General features: G+C 57.3%; 3 protein-coding genes across 3 annotated transcripts; 2 read left to right on the plus strand and 1 right to left on the minus strand.

Moving 5' to 3' along the window:
* Positions 1–3,576: 3,576 nt before the first annotated feature.
* Positions 3,577–6,400, plus strand: LOC308231150 (E3 ubiquitin-protein ligase TRIM39-like; the record flags this gene model as incomplete). Its single annotated transcript, XM_080636289.1, has 5 exons — positions 3,577–3,663; positions 4,139–4,420; positions 4,765–4,787; positions 4,993–5,108; positions 5,880–6,400. The coding sequence occupies 5 exons, from the start codon at positions 3,577–3,579 to the stop codon at positions 6,398–6,400; spliced, it is 1,029 nt and encodes a 342-aa protein (XP_080492415.1).
* A 1,877-nt stretch (positions 6,401–8,277) lies between these two features.
* LOC308231184 (E3 ubiquitin-protein ligase TRIM7-like) lies at positions 8,278–11,771 on the minus strand (the record flags this gene model as incomplete). The annotated part of the gene is made up of 7 exons (XM_080636343.1): positions 8,278–8,795; positions 9,207–9,236; positions 9,319–9,434; positions 9,648–9,670; positions 9,828–10,058; positions 10,908–11,003; positions 11,352–11,771. The coding sequence occupies 7 exons, from the start codon at positions 11,769–11,771 to the stop codon at positions 8,278–8,280; spliced, it is 1,434 nt and encodes a 477-aa protein (XP_080492469.1).
* A 1,052-nt stretch (positions 11,772–12,823) lies between these two features.
* LOC308231185 (zinc finger protein RFP-like) lies at positions 12,824–18,927 on the plus strand (the record flags this gene model as incomplete). Its single annotated transcript, XM_080636344.1, is given in 6 exon segments — positions 12,824–13,234; positions 15,596–15,691; positions 16,246–16,476; positions 17,231–17,238; positions 17,240–17,367; positions 18,383–18,927. Coding segments are annotated over 6 exon segments (1,389 nt in total). The 3' UTR covers positions 18,898–18,927.
* Positions 18,928–26,104: the final 7,177 nt, after the last annotated feature.

Raw genomic sequence — 26,104 nt, forward strand, 5'->3', positions numbered from 1 at the left:
CAGCAAACAGCCCCAAACGTTCCCCGGTCCCCATCGAGGAAGCTGCGGAGAAGTACAAGGAAAAGATCCCCGCAGATCCAAGGATTCCAGGCCTGGAAGGGAGTCCTGGGGGCTTCCGCTCTCGTTTTAGTGCAGGGACATTGGGGGGTTGCAGTGCCCCCCCCTTGAATCCGTTCGCCTTTTCCAACAGGGACAAGGCAAAAAGGCCAAAAAGCCTTTTCCTCTTGGAACTCTACTGTTGGATTGGTTCAGCCCAAGACCGACACCGATAAATACCCAAAACACGTAAAAAACCCCCGTGTCATTCATTTTATCCCCATTTTAAACGTGCTCATGTCCATTATTGAGGCCAGCTTTACACATTTGCCCCCTTATTCCCTATTTATTTTGTTTCGATGCAAAGAAATCACCTTTCCCTGTCTCCTCCCCTTGTTTTCCTGCTGCTCCAACCCTCGGCAGTGCCCAGTTCGGGTTAGTGCCTAACCCTAACCCCAACCCTAACCCTAACCCTAACCCCAACCCTAACCCTAACCCTAACCCCAACCCTAACCCTAACCCCAACCCTAACCCTAACCCTAACCCTAACCCTAACCCTAACCCTAACCCCAACCCTAAACCTAACCCTAACCCCAACCCTAACCCTAACCCCAACCCTAACCCTAACCCCAACCCTAAACCTAAACCTAACCCCAAACCTAACCCTAACCCTAACCCTAACCCCAACCCTAAACCTAACCCTAACCCCAACCCTAACCCTAACCCCAACCCTAACCCTAACCCCAACCCTAACCCCAACCCTAACCCCAACCCTAACCCCAACCCTAACCCTAACCCTAACCCTAACCCCAACCCTAACCCTAACCCCAACCCTAATCCTAACCCTAACCCTAACCCTAACCTCAACCCTAACCCTAACCCTAACCCCAACCCTAAACCTAAACCTAACCCCAACCCTAACCCTAACCCTAACCCTAACCCCAACCCTAACCCCAACCCTAACCCTAACCCCAACCCTAACCCTAACCCCAACCCTAATCCTAACCCTAACCCTAACCCTAACCCCAACCCTAATCCTAACCCTAACCCTAACCCTAACCCCAACCCTAATCCTAACCCTAACCCTAACCCTAACCCCAACCCTAACCCTAACCCTAACCCTAACCCTAACCCTAACCCTAACCCCAACCCCAACCCTAACCCTAACCCTAACCCTAACCTCTATCCTATAAATCCCCCTCCGGCAGAGCCCACCTCTTGGCTTCGCTTCCATGGCGGTCCCAAACCCATAGCAAGGCCGTTTGCACCCCCCCGTTGGCTGAGCATCCGTCGCTGAGGGTGCTCGGAGCATGGTGGCCAAGGGGCTTACGGCTCCTCTCTGTGTCCATTGGGATGGGGATGGGGACATGGGGACGCCGGCAAGGACCAGGCAGGGCGAGGGGATGGAGGCAGCGCATCAGGAGGAGGAGAATCCGGAAAGAACACGCAGGGCTTGGGTGCTCCTTAAAGCTTATCCTTGGCTCTAATGGCCTGTTTGAATGCCTTGGCAAAGCGCTTCCCCCCTGCCACCCATCTCAAGGCAGATCCCGAGCCTGTTCTCCCAGGGGACGTGGCCTTTCCCAACCGACTGCCTTGCTCTGGGAGCCGATCCCAACCTCGGCCACATCCCTACCTTCGGCTTCCATGGAAGAACCCTTTGGTTCGGGCTCTCGGCCTTGCTATGGGTGGATCATTACGGGGGCTTTCCATAGCCTTTGGGACAGCAAAGAGGGGTGCTCAAAAGCTCATCCAGCCCAATCCCCCTGCCGGAGCAGGAACACCTGGATAAGGTTACACAGGAATGTGTCCAGGTGGGTTTTGAATGTCTCCAGAGAAGGAGACTCCACAACCCCCCTGGGCAGCCTGTTCCAGTGTTCTGTCACCCTCACTGAGAAGAAGTTTCTTCTCAAGTTTAAGTGGAACCTCTTGTGTTCCAGTTTGTACCCATTACCCCTTGTCCTATCATTGTTTGCCACTGAGAAGAGCCTGGCTCCATCCTCGTGACACTCCCCCTTTATATATTTATATACACTAATAAGGTCCCCCCGCAGTCTCCTCTTCTCCAAACTATAGAGACCCAGCTCCCTCAGCCTTTCCTCATAAGGGAGATGCTCCACTCCCTTCATCATCTCAGTCACCCTGCGCTGGACTCTCTCCAGCAGGTCCCTGTCCTTCTTGAACTGAGGGGCCCAGAACTGGACACAATATTCCAGATGCGGTCTCACCAGGGCAGAGTAGAGGGGAAGGAGGACCTCTCTCGACCTACTGACCACCCCCCTTCTAATACACCCCAGGATGCCATTGGCCTTCTTGGCCACAAGGGCACAGTGTTGGCTCATGGTCATCCTGCCGTCCACTAGGACCCCCAGGTCCCTCTCCCCTACACTGCTCTCTAACAGGTCGTTCCCCAACCTATACTGGAACCTGGGGTTGTTCCTGCCCAGATGCAGGACTCTACACTTTCCCTTGTTATATTTCATCAAGTTACTCCCTGCCCAACTCTCCAGCCTGTCCAGGTCCCGCCGGATGGCAGCACAGCCTTCTGGCGTGTCAGCCACTCCTCCCAGCTTAGTGTCATCAGCGAACTTGCTGACAGTACACTCAATTCCCTCATCTAAACCATTGATGAATATATTAAATAATACTGGTCCCAGTACGGACCCTTGAGGCACTCCACTAGATACAGGCCTCCAACTGGACTCCGCCCCATAGACTACAACTCTCTGGCTTCTGTCCTTCAGCCAGTTTGCAGTCTACCTCACTACCTGATCATCCAGGCCACACTTCCTCAATTTAGCTATGAGGATGCTGTGGGAGACTGTGTCAAATGCTTTGCTGAAGTCAAGGTAGACCACATCCACCGCTCTGCCATCATCCATCCCCAATGTTATTTCCTCATCAAAGGCTATGAGGTTGGTCAAGCACGACTTCCCCTTGGTAAAGCCATGTTGACTGCCCCTCATAACCCTCTTATCCTTGACGTGCCTTAAGATGGCACCAAGGATAAGGTGTTCCCGTTCCCCTGGAGGAATTCCCTGGAGATCGATGGGTTCTGCTGAGAAAGCCCCACATGGGAAGAGGCATCTCCCGGGCACGCGTTATCCCCCACGCTCCTCAGGAACCCCCGCATCCCATTGGAACTGCTTGGTTGGAGGTAGACATCCACGTTTCCCTTCCACCTCCAGCCCCGCGGCTCCTTCCATGTCCCTGCAGGCACCTCCAGCTGGGTCTCCACGTTCCATAGGTGCTTCCAGGGCACATCCGCGGGCTCCTCCTTGACACGCCAGGAGCAGGGTGGCAGCCAAGCAGCCCCGAGCTTCCAGGCTTTCTGATGGGAATAGCTCGCCGGGAAGGGGACGTGCACCTCCAACGCTGGCCAAGCAATGGGAGCCATCCCTTCCGTGGGGTCTCCACTCCTCCCAGTTGCTCCCATGCGGATGTGTAGCTACCGATGGGGCTTAGCAAAGGGTTAGAACCGGCTTAGAAACCATCCCCTGCGAGCTCGGAGCCAGGATGGGGCCTCTTGGAGGGCACAAAGCGATGGGCACATCCATGGCCTGGGTGCCCGTTGAGTGCCAGCCCCTCCGAGGCTCTGGTCACACAATTCCCTCTCTGTTTTCCCCATCCGTGAGCTCCCGGAGGCTGGAATGTCTCTCGGGGGATGGCTTTGCCTAATTCCCATCCCCAAAGGGAGAGAAGGGAGAGGCAGCCCTCGGGATAGAAGGTGCTTTGCTTCCCTCCTCCCACCCGCTGCCGTGGCACACGGGACCTGACGCACAGGCTCGGCGCATCCCGGCTCCATTATCCAGCAGTGGGGAGGAACAGGAAGGGAAAGATCCAGCCCCAGCAAAGGGATAAACCCGACAGCTTTGGGCCCTTTCAGTTCACTTTGGGAGCTCGGGAGCTGTTCCGGAGGGGGAGAAGGTCTCCGAGAGGAGCAGAAACCCTGGAGTGCAGGAAACTGGAGGGGCTGGTGGGTATCAAGGTCCCTGGGCAGTGACACAAGGGCTCAGGGTCAGCCCTTTGCTCCTCGTTGCTTGCTCTGCAGCCCGGGGGCATCAAGGCTTTCACCCCAAGCTCACGGGGGCTTCTTTTGCATCAGGTTCAATGGGAACGAAACGGGGCGGGGGGGGGGGGATTCGGGCTCCTGAAGGGTGTTTCCGTGCGGGAAAGGCTTTCCCCATCCCGTTGCGCCTCCGTTTGCGTCTCCAAAGGGGAGCCCTGGTGCTGCGGGTCCCGACCAGGCTCTTTCTTCTCGCTGTCCCAGCTGCAAGACCTGAAGGATGAGATTGAGAAGAGGCAGGCCAAAACCGCCCCCAGATTCCCAGGGAATTCCCAGCTGGACACCGAGGCACAAGGGCGAGAAGAGAAGAAGCAGCAACCGGTGAGCGAATTCATCCCACGAACAGGGGTTTACGGGGAGGGGAAATCCCGCCTGGATGGGATTTCCCAGTCCCGCTTTGCTTCTGTTGCCTCTGGAGATCCGCAGATCCCAAGGGGATGAGGGGAGGGGGATTTGCAGCCTGGAAGGACGGGGGTAAAGGGAATGGAATCAGGGGTTTGGGGAAGGAGCAGTGAGGGCCGCAAGGAGCATCACCTGCGATGGGCGGCCCGGAGCATCGGGTCCGTGGGCTGAAGCTGGGAGAGGAGGCAGCGGCCACGTTCCTTCAAGGCATCTTGGAGAAGAGTCCCCACTGAGCTTCCTTTCCCTCTTTCTCCTTCCCCCAGGACATAAGGAGCACCGTCAGCAGGTACGCGGCCTCTCCAAAAGGCCGTTCCATGGGGTTTCCCAAGGGGAGTGACCGTGGTGGAGCAATGCCCACGGTGGCTGCTTCAGGGGGTCTGGAAGGGCGTTCGGGTACCACCAGCGCCATGTGCTCGTCGCCTCCTTCCTGCTGGCACCAGATTCCCCCTGGGGATGAGGATTCCCAAGGTGAGGTTTTCCCTCTTGCCTAGATGTGGAAAAGGGACGTTCCAGCTCCAAGCAGATGCTTCTCCGGAGTCGGAAGAGAGATCCTGTCACTTCTCCTGGAGGAACGGAGCGCTGAAGGAGACCCTCAGGAAGCTGCAAGGTGCGGAAGGGCTTGAGGAGGGGGAGCTGCTTGACCTGCATTGGGAGAGCTGGAAGAGCTGCCCATATGGATATGCTTTGGGAATGGGGATGGAGGAGACGGGGAGCAGAGGGCGTTCCTGGTCAGAAGGTCGGTACCCACCTGTATCCCTACCGATTGTCCATGTTCTGCCTGCTTCCTGAAGGATGCTCCCGCTGGAGCTCCCCCTCCAGCCTATTCCAGCCCCAGGAAGGGCTGAGCCTGAGAACACCAGAGCCCTGTCAGGGGAAGGTGGAACCCCAAGGAGATGCTGAAGGAGGGCTATGAAAATCAGGACAACCCAACGGGTTTGCCCAGCCCTGCAGCTGGAAGAACCCCCCCTCCAGGGCACAGGCACCTGATGCCGGGAACATGGAAATGGGCTGGCCTCACCCAGCGCCAGCTCTTAGCTCTTTGAGCTCAGCTGAACCGCTCCGGTCTCGTCCTGCGGCTGTGCAGGAGGCACCCCACATCCCTTCCCTTCCTTCTTTCTTCTCCCAGCGTAGCCCAAACCCCGCAGGGATTTCTCCATGGGCTCGGTGCCATTCCTGTGCGCCTTTCCTTTGGGGATCTGGCGGGTCGAACCCAGCTTTTCCGCTTCACAAACAGCGCCTTGCCCTGCCTTGGGATGCTTCCATTCGGGATGCGTCTTCCCCTCGGGCACCACCCCGTGCCCTGCTGCTCCTCCCACTCTCCCCCCATCCCCGCCTTGGCCCCAGCCCCGTTCCTAACCCCGCTATCCCGCACCCGCAGCCACCGTGACGCTGGACCCGGACACTGCCCATCCCGACCTCATCCTGTCGGAGGACGGGAAGAGCGTGCGGCGCGGGCCGGGCGGCCGGGCCGTGCCGGACAACCCGCAGCGCTTTGCCTACTGGCCCTTCGTGCTGGGCTGCCAGGGCTTCGCGGCCGGGCGGCACTGCTGGGACGTGGAGGTGGGCGACAGCGGGGACTGGGCGCTGGGGGTGGCCCGGGACTCCATCGACCGCAAAGGGCACCTCAGGCTCTGCCCGCAGGGGGGGATCTGGGGCTTGGAGCGCTGGGGGGGGCAGGTACGGGCGCTGACCGCCCGCAAGGTGACGCCGCTGCCGCTGCGCTGGGTGCCGCGCAGGGTCAGCGTGCACCTGGATTACGGCGGCGGGACCGTGGCGTTCTTCGATGCCGACGAAGGGGGGCTCATGTTCATCTTCTCCCGCGCGGCCTTCACCGGAGAGAGGGTCCGGCCCTGGCTCTGGGTGGTGGGAGCCGGGTCCCAGCTCAGGCTGTGTCCGTGAGACACGGGAGGAGCATCGACTAAGCCCAACGCAGGGCAGCATCCCTTAACCCTAACCCAGAGCAGCATCCCTTAACCCTAATCCAGAGCAGCATCCCTTAACCCTAATCCAGAGCAGCATCCCTTAACCCCAACCCAGAGCAGCATCCCTTAACCCTAACCCAGAGCAGCATCCCTTAACCCCAACCCAGAGCAGCATCCCTTAACCCCAACCCAGAGCAGCATCCCTTAACCCCAACCCAGAGCAGCATCCCTTAACCCCAACCCAGAGCAGCATCCCTTAACCCAGAGCAGCATCCCTTAACCCAGAGCAGCATCCCCTAACCCAGAGCAGCATTCCTTAACCCCAACCCAGAGCAGCATCCCTTAACCCAGAGCAGCATCCCCTAACCCAGAGCAGCATCCCCTAACCCAGAGCAGCATCCCTTAACCCCAACCCAGAGCAGCATCCCTTAACCCAGAGCAGCATCCCTTAACCCAGAGCAGCATCCCCTAAGCCAGAGCAGCATTCCTTAACCCCAACCCAGAGCAGCATCCCTTAACCCAGAGCAGCATCCCTTAACCCAGAGCAGCATCCCCTAACCCAGAGCAGCATCCCCTAACCCAGAGCAGCATCCCTTAACCCCAACCCAGAGCAGCATCCCTTAACCCAGAGCAGCATCCCTTAACCCAGAGCAGCATCCCCTAACCCAGAGCAGCATTCCTTAACCCCAACCCAGAGCAGCATCCCTTAACCCAGAGCAGCATCCCCTAACCCAGAGCAGCATTCCTTAACCCCAACCCAGAGCAGCATCCCTTAACCCAGAGCAGCATCCCCTAACCCAGAGCAGCATCCCCTAACCCAGAGCAGCATCCCTTAACCCAGAGCAGCATTCCTTAACCCCAACCCAGAGCAGCATCCCTTAACCCAGAGCAGCATCCCCTAACCCAGAGCAGCATCCCTTAACCCCAACCCAGAGCAGCATCCCTTAACCCAGAGCAGCATCCCCTAACCCAGAGCAGCATTCCTTAACCCCAACCCAGAGCAGCATCCCTTAACCCAGAGCAGCATCCCCTAACCCACAGCAGCATCCCCTAACCCACAGCAGCATTCCTTAACCCCAACCCAGAGCAGCATCCCTTAACCCAGAGCAGCATCCCTTAACCCAGAGCAGCATCCCCTAACCCAGAGCAGCATCCCTTAACCCCAACCCAGAGCAGCATCCCCTAACCCAGAGCATCCCCTAACCCAGAGCAGCATCCCCCAACCCAGAGCAGCATCCCCTAACCCAGAGCAGCATCCCTTAACCCAGAGCAGCATCCCCTAACCCTAACTCCAAACGGTTTCCTCTCCTCCAACACATTTGATGCTAACGATGGACATCATTAGTAATAAAACACACCTGATTTCCCCCTCCTTGCCTTTCCCTCTTGTCAGGCCTGCAGCAGGCAGGAGAGCAGCCTGGGACATGGGATGTCCTTAGGTACCTGCAGGGGCTTGTTGGCCTTTCTGGGTGCAGGCACAGCCAACTCACAGGCTTTGTGCAAGGGAAGACCCCAAATGGGATTTAGTTAACCAAACCTCCCCCCTCTCTAGAGCCTGACGTCCAGAAGCAGCAAATGACCAGGCAGAGAAGAACATGACAGCATCTAAACCCTTTTACTTCATCTGAAAGCATAAGAGGGAGAAGCAGCCAAGCAGTTGAGAGATGCTGTGGCTCCATTTGATGCCCTGATTTGGGGGTGACCACTTGGGACACTGACCCATGGGGACGCTCATCCCTTTGGCATTACTGGGGACGGAAACAGAGGCTAGAAAGGGCAACTTAAGACCCCCAGAGTGCTGGAAATAGGGATGCTGGGGGCAGGAGACTTGTGTTTGGGTGGGAAGGGAGAGCCTCATGGACACAACGTGATGTGGGCCCCTTCGCCCCACACCAGGAACCAGGGATGGACGCTCTCCCCTTGGAAGGAGGCTGCTGGGAAGGTGAAGATCAGGGATCTCTTCTCGGCATCAAAAAACGCTACCTGACCCCTGTCATAGTCCAGGGAGACCTGGACCCTGGTGGGCACCTGGACCTGGTACAGTGGGATGCGCTCGAGCGAGGTGAGAGCCCAGAACTGCCCCTCGCAGAGCCCCATGGACCAGAGCTCCAGCCCGGGGTCCTCAGCAGCCTCCTCCCTCCCCCTGAGGGACTTCGTGGCCACCCCGACAGCCCAGGAGCCTTTGGGGGCCACCTCCACCTCCCAGCAGCATCTGCCCACGGTGATGCCCTCCCTGCCCAGGACACAGGGGTCGGTGCCCAAGCCCTCAGCGCATGGCTCCTGGTGGGCATCACTGTCCCACCTCACGCTGCTCCCGTCGGCCGACACCACGAGCTGGGGATGAGCTGTGGATGGGTCCAGGGTCACCTTCCCTGCGAGGGGCAGAGACAGAGCATCACGGGAAGCCAGTATCTCATGGCCCCAGGGACCACGGAGCGCCATCGTCGGAGGTGCTGGTTGCTTTCCCCATGCCACAGGGCTCGGGAGCAGCTTCCCAAGGGAAGAACAAGCTGGAGGGCAGATGAGTAGGAGACCCCCACCCTTTAGGGTGTTCAGGGCCACAAGTGTGCATTTGGTCCCTGACCACCCCCATGGGATGGCCAGAGCCTGTCCTCATGCAGCTCCATTGAGGGAATGGAACCCATCAGCACCTTATGGTGAGGGGGTTTTTCCTCCCTTCCCATTCCTCACTTGGTTCAGACAGAGATGAACCCGTTCCAGGTCGGGCTCAGCCTTCCCTTGGCCCTTTCCCACTCCCTCACCTGCAGGAGATGGGGACTTACGCTTTTCTGGCAGCTCGAACATCAGGATGTCTAAAGAGGGGAGAAGAGGAGACGTGAGTTGATGTAACGTGAGGACAGGGCTGTTCTGCATGCTCGGAGCACGCACACACACCTTGGAAGCTCCTCAGGGTCTCCTCCAGAGCAGTGTTTCTCTCCCTGAAACGGCTGATTCTCTTCTCCAGCTCCGGGAGCAGCAGTGGGGGCTGCTGGAAGGTCTCCATTGCAAGCCTAGGAAGGAGGATGGGACAAAGAGCGGAAGGATGCATCCCCCCCGGAGAGGGAGCAGGAACAGGACCAGGTGCAGGCTTTGCTAAACCTGGTGCGGGGGCAACCGCGGGTAGGGCTCAGGTTCCACACTCGGGGATGTGTCCACAAAGCCTTTGGGTGATGGCAAACGCAAGGTTTAAATCCCTCCCAAAGAGATGCTTGGGGAGCCCGTACCTGCTCAGGGTGCCTCTGATGTCCTGGAAAGGAGAGAGTGAAGAGGGAGCTCAGTGAATGGCTCTTCGTAGGAGAACATCTACTGAATCACCAAGAGTGTGGAGCAGGGCAGAGCCTGGGCTCGGCTGCATCACGGGGCCCAAGTGGTGGTACCCAGGTAGTGGTCCCCTGGCTCCTAACCTGCAGGAATTGGTTTGGCGGCTGCTGGCTCTTCTCCTCCATCTCCTGGATGAAGGAATCCAGGCGGGAGATCTCCTTTGTCAGGCTGGTGACGTTTTCTTCCTGCAGCTTCTCAATGTCCCGCTCCAGGTCCCCCAGCTGAGCCAGCAGATGCTGGGCATGGTCCTCCAGGAAGAGCCTCAGCCCTTCCAGCTTGGATAGGACCCTCTGGCGCTCGGCTGCAGTCTTCTCCTGCGAGGAGGGGATAAGGGAAGGAAAAGGAAAGGGGATTCTACCCATCTATCCATCCATCATCCATCCATCCATCTATCCATCTATCCATCCATCCATCCATCATCCATCCATCCATCCATCCATCCATCATCCATCTATCCATCCATCCATCATCCATCTATCCATCCATCCATCATCCATCCATCCATCCATCCATCATCCATCCATCCATCCATCCATCCATCATCCATCCATCCATCCATCATCCATCCATCCATCCATCCATCATCCATCTATCCATCCATCCATCATCCATCCATCCATCCATCCATCATCCATCCATCCATCCATCATCCATCTATCCATCCATCCATCATCCATCTATCCATCCATCCATCATCCATCCATCCATCCATCCATCATCCATCATCCATCCATCAATCATCCATCCATCCATCCATCCATCCATCATCCATCCATCCATCCATCCATCCATCATCCATCCATCCATCCATCATCCATCCATCATCCATCCATCATCCATCCATCCATCCATCCATCCATCCATCATCCATCCATCCATCCATCCATCCATCATCCATCCATCCATCCATCCATCCATCCATCATCCATCCATCCATCCATCCATCCATCATCCATCAGCCATCCATCCATCCACCCATCCCTCCCAAGCATCTTTTACACAGATCTCTTGATCTGCATGCAGCAGTTGATTCCCTGGCAGGCCTCCAGGCTCTGCCCATGATGCAAAGAGCAGTTGGGCATCATTTGCTTTGGAACCTGGAGCAGGATCCCAGCCCCAGCAGGACGATGTCCCATCTAAACCAGAGCCTGACACCTCCTCACCAAGTATTCCCAGTTCCTCCTCATCTCAACCTCCCGCAGCCCCAGGAGTTGGTCTCTCTCTTCCTTCAGGGCTTGCAGACGGGCCTGGATTTGTCCCTAGGGAAGGAAAAAGGCCTCTGGAGGTCGGGCTCCTCCAAAAGGGGATTGCGCTGTGGTCAGCTCCAGGCACTTGAACTGCACAGAAGGGAGGGCCGAGACCTCAGCCCTCCATCCCCACAGCACCAGAAGAGAACTGAGAGAGCAGAAGCACCGGTGCATGCCCTGCGCTGTCATTCTGAAACGGGCTGCGTGGGAAGCACGGAGTGGGGGGGGGGACACGAGAGTTCTGCCCCCATAGCACAGCCCTGGGGGAGGGCAAGATGCTCCGCAGCCCGACGGTAACGTGCTGCTCTGGCAGCACCAAGCCCCGAGGGTTGCTGGTGGGTGGGAAAAGCCCCATTGTACCTTGTACCCCTGGACAGCATCCTGCGCAGGGAGCATCCTGTGGGACCGGTGTGCGCGGGACTCCCTGCAGACCGCACAGATGAAGGCTCCGTCGTCTTCGCAGAAGAGCTTGAGGGGTTCCTGGTGCTTCTCACACCGTTCCCCGCGCCCCGGGTCCCCCCCGGCCGCCTGCGCGCTCAGCCTCCGCGCCGCCTCCAGCACCCGCGCCAGCTCCCGGCTCGGATGCAGCGTCCGCTCCGGGGCCGCCTCCCGGCACCGCGGGCACGAGAAAGGCGCCGTGGACCATTCCCAGCAGCGGGAGATGCAGGCGCGGCAGAAGTTGTGGCCGCAGTGGATGGAGACCGGGTCGCGGAAGTACTCGAGGCAGATGGGGCAGGAGGCTTCGCTGGGGAGCGCCGTCCAGGGGCTCGGGGCAGACATCGGGTCCTCCCCCCCCCCCGATGCGAGCCCTCAGGCAGCGGCTGCTTTCGTTCGCCTTCGAGCAAGGGAAAGGCGTTTCCCTTCCGCCCCCCCCCCCCGCCCCGAGGGGGCAGAACCAGAGCAGAGCCTGGCTGGGATGGGGGGAGCGGGTGGTGGCTCCTGGCAGCATCCCTCGAGCGGTCCCTGTTCCCCTTGGTCTGCACGGGCTTCCCGGTACCCAGGGCCGGGCAGGAGGAAGGACGGGGAAAGGGACCTGAGGGGCAGACCCACATCCTGGAAAGGGGCCGGGCTTGGGAGCAAGGAGGATGTGGGGAAGGGGCTCTGTGTGGAAAAGGTGGGGAAGAGCATCCATGGAAAAGGTGCGGTGATGCAGCGGGAAGAGGAGCAGGGGGCAAAGCAGCATCCTCAGTGCAAAGGCCAGACACGACCTGAGGGGGATCCATCCCAACAGCAGCCCCTCTGCAAGTCCCATTCATCTACATCAACGCTTAGCTCCAGGTTAAGCAGGAAAAGAAGCCTGGGGCATGATGCTGAGCCCCCGGTTTCAGTGTGAGTGCTCATGCATGATGTGCTGCTCTCAGATGTGTCACTTCATCACCCAGCCTCAGCACCGTGCAAACAAGCCCTGTCTCGTTGCTACAGCTTCGCAGGATGCACAGAAGGTGCCTTCACGTTAACATTGCTAAGGGGGTGCGTGATCAGCCACTCAAGGCTCGGCCCTGAACCACGAGAGAAGCAGCAGCATCCTGCTCAAAAGGAGAACTGAAAGCAGCACTAAGTGGTTCTAGCTGCACGTACACACGCAGGAAGGAGGCGCCGGCAGCGGCAAGCAGTGAAGGGTGGGATGACACGCCAGGAAATGATGTTTGTTCTCCATTGGACCCCTTTTCCCCCCGGGATAGGGGGGTTCTCCCTTCATTCCCCATCCCAGAGGAGACCCATTGCCCCCCAGCACTGCAGCTGCTCCTCTGCTCACGTTCACCTCCCCTGGGGCCAGAGGCACCACCGGGGCAGGAAGTGAAGCCTGTCCCATCACCCCCACCGCCGAGCCCATGGCTGCAGCCAGCCCTGCGCAGAGCTTCCGCGATGAAGCCTCCTGCTCCATCTGCCGGGGCCTCTTCCAGGACCCCGTCTCCATCCATTGCGGACACAACTTCTGCCGGGGCTGCATCACCCGCTGCTGGGAGGGATCCGATGGGAGCTTCTCCTGCCCTCGGTGCCAGGAGACGGCGCCGCAGAGGAAGCTGAGACCCAACCGGGAGCTGGCGACGCTCATCGCGGTGGCGCGGAGGCTGAGCCTGCAGGCGGGCAGAGCCGGGCACCGGCTGTGCCACGAGCACCAGGAGGCCCTGAAGCTCTTCTGCGAGGAGGAGCGGAGCCCCATCTGCCTCGTGTGCAGGGAGTCCCAGGCACACCGCGGCCACAGCGTGGTCCCCATCGAGGAGGCTGCTGAGGAGCACAAGGTGGGGAGTGCCCGCGCGTGGCGTGGGGAGGAGAAGGGGACCAAGGTCAAGGGAGATGCCCCATGGGTTGATCTGCTTGAGGAGGGGTTGATCTGCTTGGTGATGGGTTGATCTGCTTGAGGAGGGGTTGATCTGCTTGAGGATGGGTTGATCTGCTTGGTGATGGGTTGATCTGCTTGAGGAGGGGTTGATCTGCTTGAGGATGGGTTGATCTGCTTGAGGAGGGGTTGATCTGCTTGAGGATGGGTTGATCTGCTTGAGGAGGGGTTGATCTGCTTGAGGATGGGTTGATCTGCTCGAGGAGGGGTTGATCTGCTTGGTGATGGGTTGATCTGCTTGAGGAGGGGTTGATCTGCTTGAGGATGGGTTGATCTGCTTGGTGATGGGTTGATCTGCTTGAGGAGGGGTTGATCTGCTTGAGGATGGGTTGATCTGCTTGAGGAGGGGTTGATCTGCTTGAGGATGGGTTGATCTGCTTGAGGAGGGGTTGATCTGCTCGAGGAGGGGTTGATCTGCTCGAGGAGGGGTTGATCTGCTCGAGGAGGGGTTGATCTGCTCGAGGAGGGGTTGATCTGCTTGAGGAGGGGTTGATCTGCTTGAGGATGGGTTGATCTGCTTGAGGAGGGGTTGATCTGCTTGAGGATGGGTTGATCTGCTTGAGGAGGGGTTGATCTGCTTGAGGAGGGGTTGATCTGCTTGAGGAGGGGTTGATCTGCTTGAGGAGGGGTTGATCTGCTTGAGGAGGGGTTGATCTGCTCGAGGAGGGGTTGATCCGCTTGAGGAGGGGTTGATCTGCTCGAGGAGGGGTTGATCTGCTCGGGGAGGGGTTGATCTGCTCGAGGAGGGGTTGATCTGCTTGAGGAGGGGTTGATCTGCTTGAGGATGGGTTGATCTGCTTGAGGATGGGTTGATCCGCTCGAGGAGGGGTTGATCTGCTTGAGGAGGGGTTGATCTGCTTGAGGAGGGGTTGATCTGCTTGAGGAGGGGTTGATCTGCTTGAGGAGGGGTTGATCTGCTCGAGGAGGGGTTGATCTGCTCGAGGAGGGGTTGATCCGCTTGAGGAGGGGTTGATCTGCTTGAGGATGGGTTGATCCGCTCGAGGAGGGGTTGATCTGCTTGAGGAGGGGTTGATCTGCTTGAGGAGGGGTTGATCTGCTCGAGGAGGGGTTGATCTGCTCGAGGAGGGGTTGATCTGCTTGAGGAGGGGTTGATCCGCTTGAGGAGGGGTTGATCTGCTTGAGGAGGGGTTGATCTGCTCGAGGAGGGGTTGATCTGCTCGAGGAGGGGTTGATCTGCTTGAGGAGGGGTTGATCTGCTTGAGGAGGGGTTGATCTGCTTGAGGAGGGGTTGATCTGCTCGGGGAGGGGTTGATCTGCTCGAGGAGGGGTTGATCTGCTCGAGGAGGGGTTGATCTGCTCGAGGAGGGGTTGATCTGCTCGAGGAGGGGTTGATCTGCTCGAGGAGGGGTTGATCTGCTCGAGGAGGGGTTGATCTGCTTGAGGAGGGGTTGATCTGCTCGAGGAGGGGTTGATCTGCTTGGTGATGGGTTGATCTGCTTGAGGAGGGGTTGATCTGCTTGAGGAGGGGTTGATCTGCTCGAGGAGGGGTTGATCTGCTCGAGGAGGGGTTGATCTGCTTGAGGAGGGGTTGATCTGCTTGAGGAGGGGTTGATCTGCTTGAGGAGGGGTTGATCTGCTTGAGGAGGGGTTGATCTGCTCGGGGAGGGGTTGATCTGCTCGAGGAGGGGTTGATCTGCTCGAGGAGGGGTTGATCTGCTCGAGGAGGGGTTGATCTGCTCGAGGAGGGGTTGATCTGCTTGAGGATGGGTTGATCTGCTTGAGGAGGGGTTGATCTGCTTGAGGAGGGGTTGATCTGCTCGAGGAGGGGTTGATCTGCTTGGTGATGGGTTGATCTGCTTGAGGAGGGGTTGATCTGCTCGAGGAGGGGTTGATCTGCTCGAGGATTACCCCTTGTAGCGATAGGACAAGGGGTGATGGGTTTTAACTTAAACAAGGGGAAGTTCAGGTTGGAGATAAGAGAGTTCTTCACTCCGAGTGCGGTGGGACACTGCAATGTGTTGAACAGAGAAGGTTTGGAGGAACCATCCCTGGCAGCGTTTAAGGCCAGGCTGGACTGGGCTTGGAGCAACCTGCTCTAGTGGAAGGTGTCCCTGCCCATGACGGGGGGTTGGAGCTGTGTGATCTTCAGGCCTCTTCCACCCAAACCATTCCCCGATTCTGTTATTAAGCAGGGAAGAATCCGAGTTCGCAAGAGATAAACCTGGATAGGTGGGATGAGGGCAGAGGGAGGGACCAGCTAGAGGGAGGAAATGCCCCACCAAGGTCTTTCTTCTCCACTCAGGAGAAACTCCAGGCTCACGTGCAGGTCCTGAAGGACAGGAGAGAAAAGCTGCTGGGGCTGAAAAAGGCTGAGGAAGAGAAAAGCCTGCACCTCCTCGTAAGTGTCCATCCCTTCCCTTTTGGTTGTCCCTCTGGCCACGGTGCTGGATGTGGAGACACCACGGCCCAGGAATGTCCTCTCCATTGCTCAGTGGCAGCAGCCTGTCCCCAGGGCAGGCCAAACACGCTCCCATTCTCCCCATATCCCTGCTCCGTGCAGGCTGGGAGCACGTGTTGGGTTTTCCCAGCTTATTGCGCATCTTCTTCCTCGGTTTCCTCACAAGTGGCTCACATTCCCACATTCCCCCTCCTAACTCCTGCAGGAAACGGGAATCACCCGCTTGCCTCTCATTTGCCTCGGTTTCCCTTTCCCCGACTGTTTATGGGTCTCTTCCTTTGCTGCTCAAAGCATTCGGGGACAGGGATTATGGTCCATAGGAAACGGAAGTCTTGGAAGTTTCTGGCACAGGGAAGCCAGGAAGAAGCCTGGAAAAGGCCAACAGAAGCGTCTGAGTGCTCCCCGCGCCCTGGAGCGGGCTCCAGGCTCCAAGGCACCCATAACCCCCCCCCACTGCGGTCCCCCTGCCCCATCCTTGGCTGTGCTCCCGGCAGGACCAAGTGGAAGCGGAGCGGCGGGAGGTTGCGTCCCGAGTCACGGAGCTGCAGCGGTTCGTGGCGGCGCAGGAGCGCCTCCTCCTGGAGCGCCTGGCGAAGCTGGACCAGGCCATCGTGAGGAGGCAGGAGGAGAGCATCGGGAGGCTCCTGCGGGAGGTGTCCTCCATCGGCGAGCAGATCCGGGAGCTGGAGGAGAGGAGCCAGCAGCCGCCGGGCGAGCTCCTGCAGGTGCTTCAATGGGGCTCAGTGAGCTCCTACTGCCTGCTTCGATGGGGATGGCTTCGCGCGCATCCGAAACGGTGCCCGGGTGCCTTCCTACGCGGCGGAGGAACAAGAGGGTTAGGGTCCGTTTAATGGCTAAAACCTCCTTAGGTGAGGCCGCCGCAGCCTCACCTCGCACCCAGCAGGTCTGCCGGTGCTGTCGGGCTCATTTTGGGCCCCTCATTTAGACAGAGCAGAGCCTCGCGGTCACCCCCGAGCCCTGTGGGAGCTGCTTGTTGCTTGAAGCCCTTTGCTCCTCAGGCTTTGCTCTGGGCTAATGCTCCTTCTCTCATCTTTCCCTTGCAGGACAGCGGCACCATCTTGAGCAGGTTTGTGGCTCCTTTCTGGTGACGTTGATGTCCTTTGTCTCCGCGGTGGTGACACTGAGGGGCTCCGGAACCCCAGCAACTGTGGCCCCCCGTGTGCTAGGGACCATAGAGACGTACAGGAGACAATTAGGACACTGCAAAAGGTGCTGAAGATCAGGGGAAGGCATCGGATGGGATGATGGGATGATGGATGATGGGATGACGGCCCCTCCAGCTCAGCTGCAGCAAAACTACCTGCCCCTGGAGGGCTGAGTTCTCCCTTCCTGCCCCTGGGAGGCCACCAAACCCAGCGAGGTTTAAACCCTAAGGACCTAGGACCAAGCCTTCATTCTAGCTTGAGAGGAAGCCCCGGGTGGAATTGAGTCACAACGGCCATTATGGGATGTTCTCAGGAAGGTCTTCCTCCTCTCCAGGCTCGAGAAGGATGGAGCCCAGGAGCCGGCAGAGGCAGCGCCTGAGCTGGGGCAGAAACCCAGCGCTCCCCCTCCGAAAGGCATTGCCCTCAAAGAGATGCTGATGAAATGCAAAGGTACAGAGAGGATGGGGAGGGCTTGAGGCTGGGTCTGCAGCGGGTCCGAAGGGGGAGATCTCGGCTACATAGAAGTGCCATGGAGGGAGGCTTCCAACAGGCCCTGCAGAGCTGCGGCTGTGTGGGCACAGCGAGAAGCACTGACTGCGGTGGGAGAGGATGGGTTGGCCTCTGACGGAGCCTGGGGGTGCAGTAAACGGTGGGATGCTCATGCAGGGTCACTACTGCCCTTGGAAATCACCTCTCAAAGGTGAACATGGCAAATATTGCCGTGTGAGAACATCAGAAAGGGGAAGCAAAGTGGCCACACTCCAAAGCCTTGCTTTTACTCCAAAACAGTACCGCTTTCCTACCCTTCCCATCTTCACTCACAGGCATGAACCCACTCCTGCACCGCTCCAGCAAGCAGGATCATAGAATCATAGAATAGTTTAGGTTGGAAAAGACCTTAAGATCATCCAGTTCCAACCCCCCTGCCATGGGCAGGGACACCCCACACTAAACCATGCCACCCAAGGCCTCATCCAACCTGGCCTTGAACACCGCCAGGGATGGAGCATTCACAACCTCCCTGGGCAACCCATTCCAGTGCCTCAGCACCCTCACAGTAAAGAATTTCTTCCTTAGATCCAATCTAAACTTCCCCTGTTTCAGTTTGAACCCGTTACCCCTTGTCCTGTCACTACAGTCCCTGATGCAGAGTCCATCCCCAGCATCCTTGTAGGCCCCCTTCAGACACTGGAAGCTGCTCTGAGGTCTCCACGCAGCCTTCTCTTCTCTAGGCTGAACAGCCCCAACTTTCTCAGCCTGGCTCCATACGGGAGCTGCTCCAGCCCCTGCTCATCCTCGTGCTCTCCTCTGGCCTTGTCCCAACAGTTCCACGTCCTTTTTATATTGAGGAACCGGGAGCTGGCGCATCCCGAGGGCGGCGGGGGGGGGTGGCGGGGGGGGGGAGGATGGGGATTCCCATCGGATGAAGCCGCGGCGCTGACGCTGCTCCCCGCTCCGCCCGCAGTCAGCCTGACGCTGGACCCGGACACGGCGCATCCGCGGCTGGTGCTGTGCGAGGAGCGCAAGAGCGTGCGCTGGGGGGGCACCCGCCAGCCCCTGCCCGACAACCCCGAGCGCTTCGACTCCTCCCGCTGCGTCCTGGCCCGCGGAGGCTTCGCCGCGGGCAGGCACTACTGGGAGGTAGCGCTGGGGCACGGGCAGGTCTGGGCGCTCGGCGTGGCCAAGGAGTCGGTGCGGAGGAAGGGGCGGATCAGCATCAGCCCGAGGGAGGGCATCTGGGCCGTGGGGCAGTGTGGGAGCAAGAGCCAGGCTCTCACGTCCCCCCCCATCCCCATCGCCCTGCCCGCTGCCCCCGCCGTGATCGGGGTTTACCTGGACTACGAGGAAGGGAGGGTGGCGTTCTTCGACCCCCATCGGGAGGTTCCCATCTTCAGCCACCCCCCGACGGCCTTTGCCGGGGAGAAAATCCTCCCCCTGCTCTGCCTGGGCAGGGGCTGCCAGTTCACGCTGTCCCCATGACCCCCCCCACCGCCGCCATGGGGCAGCATCCGCCTGAGTCCCGCTCGCTGGGGTCTGGGGATGGATTTTGGGAGCGTAAAGGATGGAAAAGTCTCCTTTCTCCATCGCTGATGTCGACAAGAAGCATCGCTTGGCTCAGGGGGATGCTCTGCTCCCCAGAACAACCTGTCCTGCTCTGCTGGTGCGTCCGTGCCCATAAAGCCCTTCTGTTGGAGGACAGGGATCAAGCTGAGCCACACACGCACCTCTCCAATGTAACGCAAGGATGAGATAGGCAAGGTCTGATCTGATCGAAGGGTACTTTAAATCACCACGAGTACCTGCATCCCTGTGTGAGCTCATGTTGGCACTGAGAAATAAACCCCTTCCCAGGCAGAGCTGCCTTTGACCTCTCATTGAGCAACAGCCCCGGGATGAGCTGTTGGTGGGTGAATACTTGGGGCTGTAAGGACGAACCAAAGGGGATGGAGGGTGCTCATGGGAGCATTTCCCAATGGATCGGGATCCTCATAATGAGGAGCCGAAGCGCATTCTGGAAGCTTGGCTGCAAACCCCTCCGGAAGCTGCTGCAGGGCCACAAGCGCTGTGTTTGCATGGACGGAGCAGCTCTGCTCGTTCCCTTTGCATATGCAGGAGGATTCACAGCGGGAGCTTCTCGGCATGCAACAACGAGGTGGGGTGCCCCAGGGATGGGCAGCTCCAAACTGGTTCCCAGCAACAAGCTGCATGTAAGGGGTGGTCCTTGCTGGCTTCCCATCCGAAACCACAGGGATATGGGGAAATCTGGTCATGGAGTGGCTGGGAAATGCCCCATTCCCGGAAGGAAAGCAGTGGGCTGGCTGCTGGGACACCCTTTCTGCTTGAGCTGCACCCATGTGGGGCCGAGGAGAGGGGCAAAGGGCCGAAAATAAAGGGGAAACGGGGCAAAGAACTGCAGGAATCGGTCCTGGCCGAGATGTTCAGGGTGCGATGAGCTGTGCATGGCCTCCCTGGTGGTCTAGTGGTTAGGATTCGGCGCTCTCACCGCCGCGGCCCGGGTTCGATTCCCGGTCAGGGAAGATGCTTTTTCTCCCCGTTTCCCGTTTTGGGGAAAACGCCTTTTTTTAGCGATGGGTCTTGTTTATAGTTTTGTAGGTGGTGTTTGCTATTGAGAGGTTTTATTTAATACGGGTAGCAGCGAGAAGTGTTTATCCAAACCGTGCAAAAACGCGGGAGAGGTCAGCAAGGCAGTATTTTCGGGAACAAGAGAAAAATTATTAGTAATAAACCCCAGTAACCCCAGAAAAGCGAAATAAGCGAGGAGGAAAAAGGTAAAACGGAGTGTTTCTGCCCGGTTTCGAACCGGGGACCTTTCGCGTGTGAGGCGAACGTGATAACCACTACACTACAGAAACCCTGACGGCAGCGTTGCCCTCGCTGCCCGAACGCTGCCCGCACCCTGCCCGCACATAGCCCTGCGCAGGTCGAGCTCCGAGTCCCAGCAAACCGCCTCCTTCAGCGGACGCTCCCAAACCCACCTTATTTCGGAAGCTGTTTGGCTGATTTTAGGAAAACCGGCGGTTTAACCGCCGACAAGTGCAAAAAAAAAAGGTCTGAATTCGGTCAAAATTAAGCGAAAATATCCCTTTTCGCGTGTTTCCCACTCCATGGTGGGAGAAAACGTATATTTAATATTCTGGGGGTATAATGACCCTGCCCGGAGGTGGTTTCTGACGGAAGCAGCGGCGCGAAGGGGAAAATGATGGGGTTTTAGGGAAAAAAACGCAAAATTCCAGCTGTCAGGAGTGGGATTTGAACCCACGCCTCCACACGGAGACCAGAATTCCCAAGTGCGGGAAGGCAAAGCCTTGAGTCTGGCGCCTTAGACCACTCGGCCATCCTGACGGCGATGCCTTTGACCTGGAAAAGGGAATATAGCGATGCTGAAAACCTAAGTGCTCATTAAATTGCAGGGTGTTTTTTTTCCTGTTGGGGTTTTATGGTGATTGTCAGAGCGGGAGCACCGAAAAGTCGGGAATTGTTTGAATTGCATCGGAAGCGCGGGGTTGGGAAAACAAATAAGCGCCCAACGTGGGGCTCGAACCCACGACCCTGAGATTAAGAGTCTCATGCTCTACCGACTGAGCTAGCCGGGCACATAGAAACCCGTTTTCTGGCCTCATTTTGATGCGGGATTCGGGAGGTGTCAGCCCCTGCAGGAGTGGGAAAAAAGCACGTCAGGAGAGAAATGAAATGCTGCGAAATGCTTCCCGCTTGGATAAATAATACCCAAGCAGCAGAAGACGGAATTCCGTGTGAATTCGTTGGGAAAACTCCTTTATTGTTATTGTTTCTTCGTTCCACACGCATATTGGTACCCAACTGGGGTCAGGGATGGGGATGTGGGCTGGGGGAGAGGGGCTCGTGGTGGGTTTCTGTAGTGTAGTGGTTATCACGTTCGCCTCACACGCGAAAGGTCCCCGGTTCGAAACCGGGCAGAAACACTTCTTTTAAGGAGACATGGTTTTTCCTCCTTTTCACGAAGTTTGCAGATCGATATTCCTCCAAATTCTGGAATGGCAGTGCTTGGGAAAATCTCTATAGAAAGGACAAGTTGCAGAAGGGGATTTGATTTAATTTAGTCTATGCGTTGATATTTTCCCTGGGGACACACTGATAAGTCCCACCAGGCCCCAGGAACGTTATTCTCGCGGAAATAGCTCATCTGTTTCAATTCCCATGGATCTGGTGTCGCCTTTTCCTAGGAAAAAAGGCAGAAATCCAGCAGAGGTGGGAGGGAATTTCTGAATCCAGCTTAGAATAGAAATAAATGGAAAAAATTAAAGCCCTTTTCCCTGACCGGGAATCGAACCCGGGCCGCGGCGGTGAAAGCGCCGAATCCTAGCCACTAGACCACCAGGGAGCTCGTTTTTAACGTGCGTTTTACCAATCCTATCGCTTATCTCTGCACGTTCAACGGCCCCCAAATCCCGTTTCGCCGCCCAACGCTGCTGCGTCCCAACAGCCCATCAGGAGCCGCTTGTTTTCTGGCCCCGGAATTAATCAAAATTAGCAAAAAGTCATGAGATATAACAAAGTTCATTAAAACCTAACAAAATCCATTAAAACCTAACAAAATCCATTAAAACCATTGGGTATAAGCGCTTCCAGCGCTCCCTGGTGGTCTAGTGGCTAGGATCCGGCGCTTTCACCGCCGTGGCCCGGGTTCGATTCCCGGTCAGGGAAAGTTGCTTGGCAATCACCCATTTTGTTGAAAACGCGTTATTTTTCCTCGCCGGGGTCCCGCAGGACTCTTCTGGCCACATCCCGAATAAAACCTCGTCTTTCTCGTCCTTCTCAGCGTGCATGGCCACAAAAAAAATACTCGTTTTCTAACTCTAACAGCAAATTCGAGGGGGATTTCCTTAGAAAAGGAGTGGGACAAGGTGGAAAGAGAGACCTGGGTCATCCTGTCACCAGTGGGTCACCTTTGGTACCCCACATCCCGTTTCTGTAGTGTAGTGGTTATCACGTTCGCCTCACACGCGAAAGGTCCCCGGTTCGAAACCGGGCAGAAACATCGCTTTTATGGTTTTCTTCTCCTTATCCCGCAGCGTTTGGGCCATTCAGTGTGGGGACAGTGACAACGGAGCGTTCTTTAGCTCTGGTTTGGCCAGCTGGAGGAGGGACCTTATCTCTGCCCATTGCAAAGCAATAGCTGGAGATTCCTGCTCCTTTCGGGGCATGTTCATGGTGTGTTTTCACCCTTAAAAAGCAGTTTTAATGCGGAAATTCCCTCCGGCTATCGCAAGTAGCACAGTTTGGTCTCCCTTGGTTGTGCCCCTTGCTTTGACCACCCTGAAGACATCACAAAGGGTGGCCCACACCGGTGTTGGCAAAGGGGGAAGGACAGGTTCCTGCGGTTGGTGGTCTTGGACGATAAGTGAGGAGAAAGGAAAAGCAGAAGAAGGAAAAAAGGGGCGGAAGGATGTGGGAAAGGGAAAAACTCCATGAAACAGCTTTTGTCCTGGATTCCCACAAATAGGACCCCCCGGAGGGCTCTCCGCAGGTTTCTGTAGTGTAGTGGTTATCACGTTCGCCTAACACGCGAAAGGTCCCTGGTTCGAAACCAGGCAGAAACACTTCTTTTAGGGGGTTTCCTACCTTCTTTTCTACCTCTTTCTACCCCTCTCCACAATGTGCTTATACAGACGCTGATGTACTCCCGGAGGTGTAATTTAGTGGTTATTTTGGGGAGGGTTTGAACCCGAGACGAGCGGATGGGATGGGATGGCTGCTCCATCTCTGCTTTTACATCCATAACCTTCCAGTGTTCGCTTTCCACGTGCATAGGGAGGAACAATTTGCATTTACCCCCTGCTGCCTCAGCACATCCCATCTTTTTCCACCGCCAGCCTAGCTAGGGATAAAGAAGACCCCTATAGAAGGTCCCTATAGATGATCCCATGCTGTCCCTGCCTGAGCGCACACAGGATCCCCCTGCTCCCACTGGAACCATCAGCCCCTTTTCCTCATGTAGAAAGACCAGCTCAGGGCACTAATGAGCATTAATTGTCCCACTTCGGACCCTAACCCTATTTAAGCTCAGCCCTGGAGCATTCACCCTTTCACAAGCTGTTTTTGGGGAGCATCTGTGCATGACCATGACTGATCCACCCCATGGGCTGCATTCCTGGCTTGCCTTCAACCCTGCCTGAGGTGGGAATTATCCGGTGCTGGGGGTTATCTGCCAAGCAGGTAGAGGTTCTTTTGCTGTATGATGCTGAGCAACTTGGTCCTGCCCTTGCATGATATTGGCTTCGTTCCTGGGACTCTGCTATTGCTTTGCCTTAGGTGTTCCTTAGCCTCATGGTTCAGCTCCATTCCTGCGTGTTTTACCCAAAGAGCTCATTCTGCTCTGCTCCAAACGAAGCAAGAAGTTTGCTCCCTTCCCCCCAACACGTTCTGCATTCATCCGTCCCACGAATGAGCTGCAATCAGTGAGGGGGAGTCTCTGCAGTCATGCATTCCTGCTCCTGCATGGAGTTATTTGTTCTTGGGACATGACCTAGAATGGCAGCCAAAACCTCAGGCTCCACACTCAGTTAACCCTCTGAGCATAGCTCGCTGGTGTAAGAGCTGTGTAGCTGCCGTCAAAGCTCTTTGCTCTTCCCATTTCCATTCTTCTATAAGCTTAACAGACCCGTGAGCACCGGTTGGAGAAAGAGGCCTGTGGAATTCCTTAAACACGTGAAAGGTGCCTAAAAACCAGGAGAACCCAGGAAATCCCCATGGATCCCAAGGATCAGATTGACCCCCTTGTAGCAACATCATCATCCACAGCTCTGCGTACGGTTTATGCAGAGGTGCCCGTACTCTGCTCCTTTACACCCTTAAATCCCACCCAAGAAACGGAGGAATTTGGGTCTTTTGGGGTGTTTTCCACCCGGTTGAATGCGCTGAGATGGATGCCCCCACACACACCTCGCGTTACACCGGGGGTTAAAAGCGAGCGTGGCAGCTCCCTGGTGGTCTAGTGGTTAGGATTCGGCGCTCTCACCGCCGCGGCCCGGGTTCGATTCCCGGTCAGGGAAAGCCGGTTCTTTTTGGCTGTTTCTTTCCCTATTTTCGGTTTTAATTCGCCGTGCAACGCGCACAACCCGCACCCCCGCCCCACTCCTTTCCCCTCTGTCCAGCTCCACAGCGCTCCCGGGTGCTGAGTGTGGCCGGATGGGGCTTGGCACAGCCGGAGGAATAACCCAGCCCTGTCGGGATGGAGCTTTTCCTGCAGCGTTTTCCCTCCGGAGACATCCCCATCCCAAACCCCCCCCCACCGCGCTGGCTGTGCCCGGGATGCTGCTCACAGGCTGCACCGGCCCCCGGTGTCGCAGCGCCCGGCTAGCTCAGTCGGTAGAGCATGAGACTCTTAATCTCAGGGTCGTGGGTTCGAGCCCCACGTTGGGCGGTTGCCTTTTCCCCCCCCCCCCCTTGGTTGAAACTTTTAGGGTTGTGTCACACGGGATGCAGCACCAAGCGGGGAGATAGCACGGGTAACGAGGGTTGTACCCCAACAAACCCAGTGGCATACGGGAGTCGAGGTGGGTTTCCTTTAGCTTTGAAAGGTGGAAAGATGCCCTTTCGTCTGCCCTCCTCCTTGTCCTTTCCGTCACTTGTTTTACATTCTCCTTCAAGCTGCAGTGATTCCAACCTGCTCTCATCTCAGCCGCCAGCATTACGCTGGCTTTATGCAGTCTTTGAGCCTTGTAAACCTCTCCAGACTAAACCGGGTGATGAAGAGGAGCAAAATCCAGCCCCAGGTGAGCAACAGGGTGTAACCTGCTCACAAAGGGCCTGATAAGTCCCAGGAAATCCCTGTCCTTTGGTTTAGGGCACAACACTTCTAAAACCGTCAATGTAATATACCCTGTTTTCTCATGTTTAATGCCATAGATTGAGGCATCCTTTGTGGTTGGGTTGGGTTGGTGCAGCTGAAGCCAAAGGACTTGGAAAGGAGCAGGCAGGTTTCTTAGGGTCCTGTCCATTAGTTAAGGCCATAACCATGGAGCTTCGCCCCTCCACAAGACACCGGGCACCGGTTCCTCTGCACCAGGGGAGGTGAAGGAGCCCTGGCCCTTGTGATGGATGAGGCCGCGTCCATGGACGAGCCGTGTTTGCCCAGGTGCGGGCAGCTCCATTGTTCCCACCAAACAATGGCCTCCGGGGTCGTTCAGGTCCTGGCTTGGCCCTGGTGAGGGATAAAGGCAGCGGGGACCGGAGCCGCCGGAGCTTGGACCACGGAGGGGAAGCAGAGCCTGGTAAGGAACCTTCTCTGGGTTTGGTTTGTGTCTCCTGGCGCCATCCCCGCACACCCCAAAGCCTCCCATTCCTTCGAATCCACCTGTTTCTATACCCATGAGTGCGTTTTTCTGCTGAGTCAGCACCAAATGGACCCTTTTGGGGAGAAAACCGGCAGAAATGGGGCGTTTCGGGAGCCCGGCTAGCTCAGTCGGTAGAGCATGAGACTCTTAATCTCAGGGTCGTGGGTTCGAGCCCCACGTTGGGCGCTTGTTTTTATTTGCCTAGGTCTGGGGGCAAGATACTGGTGCCGTGTCTAAAAGCAAGAGGTGGAGGCATCTTAGGATGCATCGCCACTCATTTGGCCTCAGAAAGGGCATCGCAAACCTCTGTGCCCCCAGGGCCTGCTTGGTTTCCCCCCCCTTCTAAAGGC

The sequence above is a fragment of the Psittacula echo genome (assembly GCF_963264785.1).
Source record: "Psittacula echo genome assembly, chromosome: 31".
NCBI lineage: Eukaryota > Metazoa > Chordata > Aves > Psittaciformes > Psittacidae > Psittacula > Psittacula echo.